General features: G+C 36.6%; 1 protein-coding gene and 1 pseudogene across 1 annotated transcript; both read right to left on the bottom strand.

Moving 5' to 3' along the window:
• Positions 1-968: 968 nt before the first annotated feature.
• LOC114724695 (E3 ubiquitin-protein ligase RNF4-like) lies at positions 969-4006 on the bottom strand (annotated as a pseudogene).
• A 1722-nt stretch (positions 4007-5728) lies between these two features.
• Positions 5729-14002, bottom strand: LOC114724697 (uncharacterized). The gene is made up of 12 exons (XM_028911109.1): positions 13247-14002; positions 12568-12684; positions 12278-12470; positions 11945-12111; positions 11638-11812; positions 10973-11034; positions 10704-10785; positions 7888-7945; positions 7571-7695; positions 7074-7157; positions 6905-6975; positions 5729-6175 (listed from the first exon to the last, which is right to left on the bottom strand). The coding sequence occupies exons 1-12, from the start codon at positions 13786-13788 to the stop codon at positions 6052-6054; spliced, it is 1800 nt and encodes a 599-aa protein (XP_028766942.1). The 5' UTR covers positions 13789-14002; the 3' UTR covers positions 5729-6051.
• Positions 14003-15498: the final 1496 nt, after the last annotated feature.

The following is a 15498-nucleotide window of genomic DNA, read 5'->3' as shown; positions in this document are numbered from 1 at the left end:
ATATGAACTTAATTTTTCAAATGGGTGAGATAAGAAGGGAAGGAATATGGAAGGGGAGAGGATATTTCAAGGTAATTGTCGTATATAAAATTTCCCTCCCCCCCTCCGCCCTTCAAAATATTTAGTTCGAGACTGAAGGAAGATGCCTAATTTTATTGTTTGCAATTGGAAGTTAAATCGTCCTGATTGATTCTTAGGCATGCGTCCTATCAAAGTAAGGGGAAATTTCTCGGTATTTTGGGCATTTATGCCAAAATGGTTCTGGTTTCCACTTATTAATTAATAAATTATTTGTATACTTGTTTTGCCCTCAATGGAAAATAATACTATCATTAAACAAAAGAACCATGCATGAAAGCGCTAGTGCTGGAGGACGGACGAGGAAAAGAGTAGCTGGGTATCCTTTTTCGCAGCTTCAAATCTAACACTTCCTTTCAATGGAAGTGTAGCACCGGCCTCCATATCTCCCCCACTGCTACAAATACATTCTTCTTCCGCATCGTCTGACGAGGTTCAGATAACTGATCTACATTTGGTGATGATCACATTATTCGGCAAGACACAAGCAAACTGAAGGAACAATAATTCTTTTGTTTGCCCATTTTAAAAGAAAGGGTTAACTTTGGTGTCACCACACAGCACTAATATTGTTCCAACTAGTTGCATTTGTTTTTATCATAGCTGCCTAGCTCACCCCGTATTTGCAGCATGGCAAAATCACTGGCATCACATTTTGCAAAAATGGGAGAGGAATGGAGGGTGCTATACTTCCATTGAAAGGGAGTTAGATTTGAAGTTGTGAAAATGAACGCTCTGCACCTTTCCCCGTCCGTCCTCAACACCAACGCTTTTTCCTTTTATTTGAATATGAAAAAATCCAAATGGAACTGAGGTGGAAGTAATTTTAAGGATGTTTTGCCACATAGAATTAACTTAAAAATGATAAGGATAATAATATGAAAAAAATGAAAAGATAAAGAACTAAGTTATAAGCGAACTAAAAATAAAATTTCCTTTTAATTTTCAAGCACGCAGGTAGAAACCGCTAAGTCAGCCTATTAAAACCAGAGTCACACACAAGAAAATCCAGAAAAAAATCCTAAACTGGAAAAGATATCTCATGTCTTGCTACCACACATTTCCATGTGTCGAATGTGATGATTGAAATTGATCAAACATCTGCTTCAACAAAAGACAATGTTCTACTGATAATCACTATTACATCTCATTAACTGCACAGCCACCAAGGCTCCGGTAATTCTCATAACTCGATTTCTTACGTATTATCTTCAGCGCCCTGCTGTACGACGAAACGCCATCGTTGGTCATCACCATAATGAATTCACCAGAAAAATTCCACAAACATATTCACTGCGGGCAGTCTTTTCTTGATCAAGTTATCACATCCATCAAGTCAAGAAGACAAGGGAGCACTTCAATCATCATTTTATAATCAGCGGTTTTGACCATACCTTCAACTAGTTGATGGGAGAAAAACCCTTAATAGCTCTTTTGCAGTAACCTTTTTCCCACACGTAAGGCATCTGCCCTGTGCATTTATTGCAGCCTTAATGCAACTCTTGCAAAAAATATGACCACACCTTGTCGACATTTCTTCTACCAAAGGATCCGTACATATTGAAAACAGGCTCTTTGGGTGGTTCAGGAGACTTCCTAACATTTTTTTTCTGCAAAATAATATTCAATTCAGCATTTTGCACCCCACTACACATCCAGAGTCAGCTATCAATAATTTCTTCATTTGCCTGAGCCAGAGGCAAGATTCCAACGACTAAGAATTTACATTTCATTCCATTGGGTTAAAATACAGATTCCCTGCCGCTAGTGCAGCACGATACCAACATCTTAAAGCAGCTTAAGGCACAAGATTACAAAAATGGCACAGAATTATGAAAGCTCCGTGAAAAAGGGGAGGGTGTCAACATAAATTTTGAAAGGGTGAACAAAGTACGTCTTATATTTAGGACCGGAGGAGTATTATATATCAGACAGCCAGCTTTGCAAATCAAAGAAAAAAGAAGCATAGGATGCAAGGCAATGTAATGCGTAGCAAGAGAATTTATTACCATAGAACCGCTACTGTCTTCCAAGTTTATATAAAGATCACACTTAATAATTGTTTGGCTTGGAGAATCTCTTCTGCGTTTGTTGCGATTATTATTAGTTACCCTAGTCCGATCTTCTGCAATAATCATTAATTAGATGTAGATGCTAGCAACTATCAAGAAGAATAAAAGTCACATGGCCAACTTTACATTAGAAAAGTGGGGGGGGGGGGAATCAAATGAAGCACCTGTCAATTAGAAATTTTGAGCAACATGGGTTCCCCCAAACACCCCCCCCCAAAAAAAAAAAGAAAAAAAAAACAGTTGCCATACTTTGATAGCTAAGCAAGGGCAAATCAGATATAATTAGGGGCAAGAGCTCTGAATGAACATTATAATTAAACTGTTCATAGACTCAATATGAGTGTTCTAAAAAATTCTGAAAAAGAATGCTCCTGCAATGAAACAACAACAAACATAAGGATCATTTAAATGGATCTGATCTACTGCAAACCAGTCACCTGACCACTTCATCCACCAAGTGGCTGATAGGGAATGTCTAGACAATTAATATGGAAATATAATGCAATAGTAGAGTAGAAGGAACAAGATCAATGTCAGAAGAAAGCAAACAAACCAAACTTATGAAGGTGGAAAAATAAATGAAGACAACTTGTTTGTAGCAAAACTCACATTAAGCGAGTGGGTATCAGGTACTGAAAAGTGTGTGATGTTAGACGGAACAATGCAAATTAGATAGTAAATCAGATTAAGTAGATGAAATTCCCCCAAATTTAAAAGCCAATGAATGTGCGTCATAATCTACATAAAATAATTCTGCGTATTCAGTGACTTTGACCCAAGAAACTGTTGTTATCACTTAAGCCTATGCAGGCTGCTCCAACCCTCATTCGAAAGTTCTAGGCATTCTTAAAGTTTTAGTCTTTTGGAAGATTAGCAAGAATTTTGCGTAATTTGCAAACACCCCTACCACCTTTGACCTTATTTAACATTTCAATGGGTAGACTACGAGTAATCTTGACGTGATTCTCCTGCCTGAAAAGTGCTCTCTTATTAAGAAAAACATTAAGACAGCTACCAATAGTAGATGAGTACCATGTAGTATTTTTACGAGGTGGCAATATTCTAACTCATCCAACAGCCATCATGTCAACAGAATTTGAAAAGAAAAGGTGGAGGAAATTCAAAACCGGTTTTAGCAAAATATCAAGATTCATAACAAAGAAACAAAATAAATATCTCATGACACTTCCAAACTAGGCACCAAGATGGCAGAAAGGGATGATGGTACCTAAATCCACATCAACTATAGCCCTGCTGCGATTTCTCCTCGAATTGTTTTTAGCCTTAAGACCAAAGAGAAATGAACCGATAAAATAAGTTCCCAACGATCATTTTTAATCAAGACTGGAAGTATAAAAGCGATGAAGTGCATGAAAGGGGTCAGTTATACCTCAGCAAAAGCCCGGGGAGTAGATTCAACAACATCATCATCAATGGCCTCAACATCAATCATCGCAGATTGTACAACCTGCGGTTGAAGACTAGCCCGAACTCCTTGAGGCCGCAGCTGAGTTGAAGGTGCCTCCAGCTCCCGACTTTCACCAGGCGGGGCCCTGTTAAGGTCCAAGTCCAGAGCTGTCTTCCTCCGCCGGTGACTTCGGACAGACGCACCCCTGAGTGCCCGAGTACTCATTATATTCAAGATTTCCTTTGCCAAGTTCAAACCTTAAAGAGGGGAAAAACAAAGATACAACACAACAACAATACTGCACACAATGGTGATGATAGCGGTTAGTGAGTCAGCACTTCTGAAAGGGGAAACTATCTCTAAACAGAATGATAGTATATTAAAAAAAAAAAGAAAAAAAAAGCAAGAATTTCAAGGAGATAATAAAAACAAAAATAGCATCAGCATCTAAATTGCGTACAAAAGCACACAGTAATTAAGTTAAACTGACTACAACTCTTCTCACCGGTTTTTCATTTTCTGTACCGACAAGGCCAACAATTCTACATGAACAGGTTTTCTTAATCACCATGGACTATAGATATAATTTCTACCTTAGTAAAAACTAAAAAGCTAGTGCAGGTTCAGACCTATCCTCAAGTTGAGATTGCAACTTTAAATGTTACCTTGGCAATTTCAAAGCAAATTGGACCATCATTCTTAGGCTGCCTCCATGCTTACATTCAAATTTTAGCTAGCCCCCAAGCATTTGCTATTCATTAATTTGTCTCAACACCAGAAAGTTCCAGTATTTTCTTATGGTCACGTAAGGTATAAGCGACCAAGAAAATTTTAAAATAAAAAAGGAGGCAAAAAAAAACCTTGAATTGTGATTTACAAAACCAAATGAACAATTATAAAAAAACTACAGAATCTATAAACGGTACCAATTAGAGAAATTCTTGGACGCAGAACTCAGAGAGACACAGAACAGAATTTAGTTAGACGAGACGATGGAGACAAGTGTTTGGGGTTTGAAGCACAAAAGGCTAAGGAGGGTTGGGCGAAGAGAAAAGAATGGGAAGACTAATAGACTCCACAATCTGTCCTCTTGCGGGACGAGTAACGAGAAAGGTGTCTGCGAGGAAAAGCCCATGAAAGATTCAGATTCCATATGCGTCACATTTTTTGTTTAAAATTAAATTTAATATATTAGTATTTAAAAATATTTTATTAACACTTAATATCTCAATATTATTATATTTTACTAATAGTTTTAGAGTTAAAAAATAAAAAATATATTTTTTTAAAATTAAGAAACTAAAAATATCATGTAAAATTAAAGGAATAAAAATATACTTTTTGAAAAAAAAATAAAAATAAAAACATTTGAGTTGATTTTCTTTTCAAGATTTTATAAAAATAAACAAATGGGGACTGCCTCCGCCCCCAATCTTAAATATAGCTCTAGTCGGCTGATATCCAAGCGAAAACAAAAAAAGGAGGACTTGACGAAAAAGGCAGAGAAATCAGATCGTCTCTGATAATGCATTAAGCCAATAAGACTACCATTGCTCCCAACGATGGGATCAAACTAAACAAGTTCTTATTTTTTAATGCATATAATTCCTTTAAACTTCGAAGTAAATGCAGATAAGCTCCTTAAATTTTAAATCATTTGCGGATAGATAATTAACAAATCTAACAGTATAATTAAGAAATGTTATCGTACAGTTTTAGAAGGGTTTTATAAAATTTAAAAATTCAGTATTCCACCTCTGGTCTTAAAACAGACTAACATTACGCCGTTCACGCAACCTTGGGGCAAAGAGAGTTGTAGAGGATAATTAAGCGCACAAGACTACAGGATACATAGATTTATTATCAAGAACATGTCGAAACACCACTTGCCAAGCTCATTTTGATAGATATTTATTGACACTGCATGATCATGGAGGGAACTGGATGCATCATCTGACACATTGAGAAATAAACCCCATATGCCTACACGCAGAAGGGGTATCATCATCATAAACTAGACCCGTAAACTAATGAAAATAAAATAAGACACCATCCTTGGAGTAGAGGTTCTTGGTGTCATCAAACAGCAGCCAAGAAAGATCAAGTGGTTTGATTATGCAGCAAATTGAACCTCCACCAGAGTCACAGGATAAAGCTGGCTAGCCAGATACAAGCACAACAAAAGAATGACAATAAAACTCAATTATAGGGGAAAATAATATAATTCATGATCCATTCCGTTATGGATACGTATAATTTACATGCCATCTAAACCAACTTTGCCTTCTCTTTACAGTAAGCCAAGATGTCAAAAATGCAAGCATAGGCATCCACGCCAATCACCTCCTCTGATACACTAGTTACACGCTTGCTAACAGAAATCGGAAAAATCAACTCAGTATATATACTATCAGGTAACACGACTACACAGTTTTGTTTTCTTGCTTAAGAATAGAAGGAAGACAGAACACAGGAGAGGGGAGGAAACATATTTTAAGAGCTGCTATTTTGAATTGGCTGTGACTGGTCCTCTATCGCTGGCGAGTTGAATAGCTTCCTAAGAGAACGGTATTGCAAGCGCACATTCTCCCCAGTTCCAATAATCTTAAGCAAGTACCTGCATGAATGACATTTTATATCAACTTACCTTTCATTAAAGGCACATACCGCAACATTCAAAAGCATGTTTAACATGTAGAATGCACATGTTGACGAGTCACTATAAACCGTCTTTCCTAACTGGGCGCCAGGAATGCCTGTGGGCCAAGGCTGTCTCTGAATAAATATTTAGCACAACCTCATGAAGGCAATATTAGTACGACAACAAATGATAGCAGCAGTAGTAGATGAACGATAAGTTAATTTGAGTTCCCCCTTCACTCTAGATCTCTCCGGACCCCAAGAAGAAAAACAAAACCACGTAACTTCATTTTGGAAGCTTGGAAAGTGCTACATTTGCTTTGACAAGAATACTAAGAATTTCAATTATCCCACAGGAAATCATATGAACAATTCAATTGATTTTTCATTCTCCCACTCTGTCTTGCCCTCATTCACATCCTCGGATGAGCGTGAACCTACCTAAATACCCTGTCCTATCCTGGGATTCCAAACCATGAATTAGGTTATTTCGACTGCTTTTCCCTTCTGCTTTTACACTGACTTCCGCAAGCGACATAACCGTAGAATGCCAAAAACAGAACTTTCCATCCCATTAATTGAACATATCGTAATGAAAGTTGCCCAAGCACAAGACACGCTGCCAATATATGTACAAGGAAATTGTCCCCCAATAATTCAGTTTTTACCCAAAAAAAACCAAAAAAAAAAAAAAAAGATAACTCACCAGCCATTAAGACACTGAGATGTAATGACAGCTTCTTTACCAACGAATTTTTCTGGCGTTCTCCTATTACCCTGTAGAGGGTGGAAGTTTACCCAGTGTCTCAGATCAACTGACCCAGTGAACAATCCAGAATTGACATCATAAAAAATTTAAAAAATAGACACCTCACCTTAATTATCACCTTCTCATTTACCGAAAAAGGATACTGTACTCCCCGGTTGGATCCATCATCACCAGTAACGTCTCCGTTTTCCTGAACAATCAAGGAGGTAAATATGCATTTCAGATCAAAGAAAAAAAGGTAAACGTGCATTAAGTTTCTCAGCTGGAAGGTCAATCTCTAAATTATTGACGAATTGTTAATTCAGAAGACATGCCAAATTGTAAATGAATGCTTATATTACATGCAGTAATACCACTCCAATAACATGCAAGTGAAAATAAAAGTAGCAATTTTAAAATGATTTTAGAGGTCCATGGCAATTCAAGGGAGGCTGCATACAACAGAAAGCATACTTTTTAAAATGCTTACGCTCATCAAATGCAAATTTATTATCTTACTTACATAGACTTAACTTCAAGAGAAATGACATTTGTCACATATTCCATCAAAGACTATGCTAAGATTCAGAATAACAACAGTTGCAATCTAGTCATGTGATATACCCTGTTTATTCTTCTCAGTGAATCCATTTGATCACCCATTTCTTTCCGACGCTTTCGGAGAACAGCATTATGAAATAACCTTCGGTCATCCTCATGCTTCACTGCTGTGGCAGCTGCTCTTAGAGCTGTGGAGGAAATCAGTCTATCTCAAGAATAATTTAAAATTAACCAAAACGAAGTCAAATGGCAACAAGAAAGAAATTGCACCAGAAAAGATGTAGCATGACCAAGCAGAACTAAGGAGTCTATAGCAGTGTGTGGAGATTGCATAAACAATGAGAATAAAGATGATAAGGAAATAAGTAAATGGGAGGTACCAAAATTGGGGATCAGAGAACTGGTCTCAATATTTGTATTGCAGAGAGTACATCTTGACTGTGACGGAAACAATAATTGTAATTATGATTCTTGTCTCCCCCATCTAAAAGTTACAATTCCATAGTAGAAAGGTAATACAGATGAGACAAAACAAGTACAACCAACATAAGGAAACAGATATACGGATTTTTCTTTTTTAAAAAAAAAGTATGAAAGTTAACTAGAAAATTACTGCACGTATGGAATTCCAACAGTTCAAGTTGAGAAAACAGGGTCTGGATCCAGGAAGCGTAATGAACTCAGCTAATATTTACAGGCCAAGAAGAGTATTATGTTGGTCTGTGCCTAATAAAGTTTGGGCTCGTTCTACCATCAGATTAAATAACAAAGCAAAGTGTATGGTTTCAAGGCCAGGAATTTTGTTTCCCAAGATATATAAGGAATCTTGCCCTTCAGATTCCTCGCACAAATATGCTCCAAGGAGTACCAATGGTTATGATTGCAATTTAAGAAGAGATAGTAAATTTACCTCGATCCTTTTACTAAAATTTTGCATCCACCCAAATAGCTTGTCATTAATTTGTTTTCCTTTGATGATTCTTTTAAAAATAGGTTAATTGGAGATCGAAAGAAGCATTATTCTGGCATGCTCTCCATAATTATCAATGGTGGGGCAACATATTAGTTAAGGGGTCAACAAGAAGTTAGGCGATATGATCCTTCAACTCCTTTTTTGCATACCCTTGTTGTGCATAGTTTCAGCTGTGCATTCGATAGAAATGTGAGCACCAGGTTGTGTAAAAGCCAGTTCTTGTGTTAAAGCCAAAGAGCAAGTTTTGCACTTGTCGTTTGTTGGTGAGCCTTACTCTCTTTCTACCTATTAACAAGACTAAGGTCATGCTCAATGTCCGTGAAAGGAAAGGATGGAGTCACAAATGGCACTCAACATTGAGTTTGGTTTGATGGAATGGTGCCAGCTGCCATTCCAACAGAATCAATTTGGGTGCCAATGGATTCCATTAATGAAGAAATGGGATCTCACTATTCATCCAGGAATGTAAAGGCAAAAGCCAGAATTTTCCTTTGATAGATGCTTAAGCTACTCCATTTTTGCTATATTCGACATTGAACTCCTTCAGTTAACTCTTAATTTTTTTTAACTCGTAATTTTTTTAGCTATTTTTAGCTTTACTGGAATGGTTGGACCAGCGTATGAGAGAGGGAGAAGAAAATTTGAGGCTTGGATTAGAAGTTTTTTCTTTTTTGATAAAATAGTCAATAATATTATATGAAAAAGGGTTGGCACATAAAACTATCCACACACAACACCAACACCTACCATACAACAGCTTACAGGAAAGTACACAACACAAAAAATAGAAACCTTGGCTACAACTACAACCATCCAAACAAAAGAATGTGCTTTTAATGTTTCTATTTTGCAGTGTATTCTAGTCTTCTAGACTATACTTATCTCAATTCCATTCTTATTTCTGTCCTACCACCCATCACTTGTAGAAAGATATCCTTCTCTACATGATGCATACCCAGCACAATTTTTCAATTCCCATCTCCATTCCATTAAAAAACTCTTTTACACCAAACTTTGCCTATCCTCTTGCATGCATAGTCCTTGTTTCAAGTCTATGATGTGATTTCAGGCTCTACACTTACAATTAATCTCTGAGCGGAGGTTGCTATGAGTCAACAGTGAAAATATGTTGCCTGCCATATAGTTAAGATGGCTGGTTGTGTTGTTTCACAATCCATCCCCTTCTTTTCACAGAAAATAAAAAGAAGGCCCATACTTAATTGGTTATTCATTTTACTTTATGGAAGAGGCACTCATAATTCATTTATCCCTTTTAGGATCCTATGATTTAGATGATAGCAAAGACACTTAGGTCCTGTTTGGTATGAAACATCGAAATCTATTAAAAAAGTGTTTAGCATGAGAAATTGCTTGTTATATGGGATTGGACAAAACCATGTACATGGACCAGAGAATACCATAGGAGGAGATGGTATTCCCTAATCCCACCTCCATAGGTTTGTCTAAGCCCATATAACAAGTAATTACTCATGCTAAGTATTTTCTTAATGATTTTTCTTAATTCTAGTCAGTCCCTATCCTTCATTTTTAATGTTTCATACCAAACGGGACCTTAATGATTTGAAGGGTGCCTGGCTTTCTTTGGTCATTGAGTCACTTTTCCAACCTTATCCAGGATGCCTACTTGCTATCTCTCCTTGTTCAGAATCCTTATGAGCATAGCTGAGAGAATCGAGAAGATATCCAGGTACTTTTGGATAGGTAGAGTAAAATGTCACTTGGCTAGTCAGAAAGTGTGATGGAAGCCAAAAAAGGACGGGACCTTAGGCTGGTAAAGTTTATCCCTCACACATATACTCCCCCATTTGTCCTCCAATCAGCCATCAATACAACAATTTATAATCCGCTCACAGTATTTTACACATGCCACATGAAGTCTAATGTTAATCCAATAACCCATTCCCCATATTAACCCCTCCATTGTTCTTTGATACAATAAACATGCCTTCGATATCTAGAGTTTCATAATCCCCCAAGCCTCGGGATCAGTCTAAAACTATCTGGTAAACACCAGATTTACCGGAACATAAAATTCTAACATTAAACATTGGTCTGTAATAGGTTGTCTTGGCTCTACTCATGCTTCGGACACAACATAACTGCCACTTTCATAAGCGGTGAGCGATTATTTCTTAATGCAAATATTTAACCTATATCCATAACAAGACTTGATGGTCATGATGAGATGGATATACTACTTACAGTTTCAATGACTCTCCTTAGCATGAGACCACCAAATGAATGCCCACATGAGACAAGCATGGCATCTTCAAGGAATGCGCCACTAGTGAACAAATTAAAAGAGGAAAGTAGTAGATACATCAGAACACAGAAGGATCTTAGTACCTGCTAAAATATGCGTTTTTCTATTGTAATCTTGGGAAAAGAAAAGAAAGAAATCTTTTAGATGCAACAGGGTCCTTTTTAATAGAAAAACAAACAGCTAAATCAATATTTGAAATTAAACTTACGACAAAGGATCTGACAGAACACTTCTCAATGATTGTTCCTTATTCACATTGTTTCCAGCAACCTGTAAGTTAAAAACGCACAGTTTGAACCTTAAATGGCAGAAAAGTTGCACTGAAAGGAAGGTACATGCAAATATTAAAGCCACTAGATACATAAGAGCTTGGCTGATAAGCAGGAGAAATGTTGGGGGAAAAATCTAAATAGTTGGCTTCAGTGGCACAAACCAGGCAATCTAAATCTGACAAGCTTAAAACCACATAATATATTTACAATAAGTCACAAATCCAACAATACAAGTAATGGTTGATTCAGAGGAAACCCAGCAGCAGAATTGCATAAATTTGTGCAAGGTAATTCTGCAGTTCAGCAAAGTGTCCAAGCTGCAGAGCTCAATCGATTGCAATCCAGCTGTTAGGAAAAGAGTTTTTCATGTTTCTTTATAAATCTTTAGAAACCTAAACTTGTATATGAGAAATTGTAAAGCGATTTAGGTTTTGATGGATAGCCAGGTAGGGCAATGAGCCCTCCCCAAAAGACACAGTCTGGATATTATTAGGAGAGAGAGCCTAAATTGGCACATGAGAAGTTGTTAAGTATTAGGGTTAGATGGATATCCAAGCCCTCCCCAAAAGACACAACCTGGATATTAGGAAAGACATCTTACATAAGTATGATAAGATCGGCTGCCTATCACTTCTTCTTCAGCAGAAAGGTCATCCATAAACTGGCTTACTGATATTGGAACATAGCTTTGGGGAATAACATGTCCAGCTGCTGCAATTGGAGAACAGTCCAATATAGCATTGCCCTGTGGCATGAGCCTAAACGCAAAAGATGTCCTACAATCACAAAGCTCAAAAAGAACCCAAAATAAATTGCTTGAAATTTCATTTTATAACAATCATATTTTTATTAAAAAAATTTCATATATCAAAACAAGAAGAAAAGCATTAAAAAAATATATTCTCAACCTTCCTCCGTTGTTAGAGCCTAGAAAATAATCAGGAGAAGCTCTATATGATGCGGCAGGACGAAGCCCTGCAGTGGCTTGGCTAAGTGCCTTGCCTGTGAGCAACAAAAGTTCCCCTGGACCAGATCCACAATCTGCCAGATACCAGCGGCCATTGGGGTCACAAACCTAAAGAAAAATATAGAATATTTAGTGGTTATTCAACTGACAGCACATGACTCGATGAACTAGAAGAGACAGGCAGGTTATTCTTTTAAGGTGAGACAAACACGCCTGAACTCTCAGCTTCTACATCAAATACATTAAGAATTAAAAAAAAAAAAAAAAAAGATACCTGAAGACCAGGAGCGTCTGAAGATATCAATGTCAACAAACCCTTCTCAATTTCACCATTAAGGGTTGGCTTACCGCCTCCAATAGCACCTTTTCCATTTGGCAAGGAAGCGTGTGAGTAGGTTGCAACAAGAACTGATGAGGACACCTCATTAGCAGGCAATGGGGTATCATCAAGCAAATGGTTAAAAACACTGCACCAAGTAAATATTTGTGAATACAAGATTAAAATATATTATACTTATGCAATACGTGTAAACTAGAAAGAAGATCCACAATCAACATCCTTACTCGCTTCGAAGACGAAGATGCCTTGCAATGGCACACAAAGTAGAACGAGCTGCCTTTCCCATGCACCTAAAAATATCAGTCATGCATGGGGGGGATGAATCCCAGTCTTCCAAAGCCCTAAAACAGATAGGGCAGAAATATTATAGAAGCGATAATAGCAATGACAGGAAACATCATCCAGCCCAAATTAAAGATGTCGAAGCCTTCAAATGAAGTTTAAACAATCAGAAACTTGCCGCTCCCTTCCCCGCTCCGCCATGAAATAAACAAAGAAAAAGAAAAAAAATCTAGTTCCAAAACAACAAAGGTGTTACCTGTTTCAGATAAAGATGCATGTAAAGATAAAAATATGTAAAACATAAGCATAACTCAGGGACAGTAAAACACTAGTGATCAAGGTATAAAGCGAGCAATAAAAACGGTTTACAGGTGGGATAAGTTTCAATTAAAATAAGCGATGCAATTCTGCTTTCGGGTACATAAGAAAAATTATAAGAATGCACTAAGATGAGTCCAATGAATTGAATGCATCTACCAAGCAATACGCCAATGTTTCAGGTCCTATCAACCGAGTGCATTATAATTATAGCCAAAATAAGAAAGAAAGAAAGAAGAGCAGAGCATGACGAATTTGGTACTCATATTAACAGAGAATCATGTGAGCCCATAGCCCCCATACCTTCCTGCCCTGTACATGTGAACCCCACGGCTTCCCTTCCCACCACCCAGATGGGCCCTGCTCCGAAAAAACAGTCTCGAACCTTCCAATCCACATCTCATCAGAGCAGTATCCTCGCTGCCCAATTCGATCAAGGCAGCATTATGCCTCATCAAAGACCCTGACAGTGCTTCCACTGCTCTGACATAGGACCCACATGGAGCTCCGTCGTATTGGGCAATATCCGAGAGTCGGACTCTAGGCAACGGGCAGGCAGGCGGCGCTGTCAAAGCCGGCTCAGCAGCAGGGTGCGTGGCGGAGATGGGCACCACTGGTCCAATAACATGATCGGGTGGCAGCGATGGCAGATGCGTTTGGCGGAGGGGAGCAGAGAGAGGGGCGACAAGAGGGAGTGAGGAAGATAACTGGGACTGGGGTAGAGGTGTTGCAGAAGGCGGCGACCTAAGGGAGGAGGTGGTGGTGGCCGAGGAGGACTGAGGATCGTTGTTGAGCTGTGGCACCAGTGCAGATGGATTCTGCTGCTGCTGCATGATCACCACCATCTATCATTCTGAACAGTCTTTGAGAATTAGGGGTTAGTGCTTATGAACATTCATCACCTAGATGGTTTAGTTAGGGTTTTGCGGGGATCATTTCTGGGGAGCTTTGAGGCTGCTTCAGTTATACAGTGGCGGAAGACTTGGCTCGTTAAGTGGCAGTGATTTTGAGCCATTTTTTTAACTCTCAGCTACTCCAGGGGGCTTGAGGTTTCGGTGGGAAATCCATGGGGTTCCGTTGCGGTCCGGATGGCACCCATTTAACTGTTTTTTTCAGCGTTTATCACTTTCCCGTCAAGCCAACATCGACTCATGAATTGGAATGAACGTAAATAGGAAAATTTGTGATAAATCCCGTTAAAGAATTAATTGGTAAATGGTAATAGATTGTACAAGAGAATAAGTTGCCCCAAAGAAATATGATCTGTACAGAACATTATAAGAACTCATTTACACAAAGAAGAGAGCATGCAAGAAAAATTTGCCTGAAGGAAAGATAATGCAAAATGAAATATAATTCCACAAAAAAAAATTATAAAAAAAGTTAAGTTGTATAAATTTTTAAACAAATAATGAAAAAGGGAAATAATGAATTACTATACCATTAATAAGCCAAGAATTATCTTCTATGCTTCAAAATAAATTTTTACGGAAAGTTTTACACAAATATATATAAATTGGGAGATAAAAGTTCTCAATTATAATTTAATAAATCTTAAGAAGAGTGACAATATTTTTCATCAAAAAAAGGCAGAAAAAGACGAGGAAAGTACTGTGCGTCTGTGTGTGTTATCACCCGGATGCAACTTGAAATTAAATCAATAATCCACCAAAAAAAATCAATAAATATCAACTGTTAAACAAAGTCAAAAGTAGTAATACTTGGTCAATTTGACGTAAAAAAGCCAGTCAATTATCTATATATTTTCACATTGATACTTTAAAATTTATTATGCAATTGTTAATCTTTTTATATTCTTAGACTTTTTGTTTCGCTCCTTAAACTTCCTAAATTTACTAATCTACAAGTCCTTATAGTTTTAACTAATTTTGAATCAGGTCCCTATAGTTTTTTTTCTTTTTATCAGGTCCTTATACTTTTATCTGTTTTTAATTAGGTCATTGCATTTTTTTTTGTTTTTATCAAATCCTTAAAAGTTCACCTTATTTTTAATTAAGTCCCTGAATTTTTTATTTTTTAAATTCTAATAGTATTATTCTATAAATATAAAATAGTATATATTATTTAATTTTAATTTATAAAAAATAATATTCTAAAAATAATAAATTATTATAATAATTTTATTTTTTTCAGCAAAAAAAGAATTGTTCTAAAAAATTTTCCTGAATTAATTAATTATATTACTTATTTTTATTATGTAATTATTAATTTATTTTAATTATTAATATTTTATATTTCAGTATTAATCTATTTAATTAAATTTATATTTAATTAACAAATAAAAATTAAAAATATTTAATTAACAAATAAAAATTAAAACTACACGGACCTTATTAAAAATTTAGTGAAATTATAAGGATTTAATAAAAAGAAAAATAAATGCGATAATCTAATTAAAAACAGGTAAAAGTATAAGGATCTGATAAAAAGAAAAAACTATAAAGACCTAATTCAAAATTGGTTAAAACTATAAGGATTTATAAATTAATTACCCCTTTACTAAAAGTATTTAATTAGTAAACATTAAACAAACT

This window comes from Neltuma alba, unplaced genomic scaffold (genome assembly GCF_004799145.2).
Source record: "Neltuma alba isolate B1F8T4 unplaced genomic scaffold, ASM479914v2 tig00012196_pilon, whole genome shotgun sequence".
NCBI classification, from domain to species: Eukaryota; Viridiplantae; Streptophyta; class Magnoliopsida; order Fabales; family Fabaceae; genus Neltuma; species Neltuma alba.
This window is presented reverse-complemented; position numbering and strand designations above follow the sequence as displayed.

What these genes read in the sequence shown, in the direction of transcription:
- LOC114724697 (XM_028911109.1), bottom strand. Translation starts at nt 13,788, where the DNA reads ATGGTGGTGATCATGCAGCAGCAGCAGAATCCATCTGCACTGGTGCCA. An exon ending in CATCTTCGTCTTCGAAGCGA is followed by an intron (nt 12,471 to 12,567) that starts GTAAGGATGTTG and finishes TACTTGGTGCAG; the next exon opens with TGTTTTTAACCATTTGCTTG. An exon ending in ATGAGAAGGTGATAATTAAG is followed by an intron (nt 6,976 to 7,073) that starts GTGAGGTGTCTA and finishes CACCCTCTACAG; the next exon opens with GGTAATAGGAGAACGCCAGA.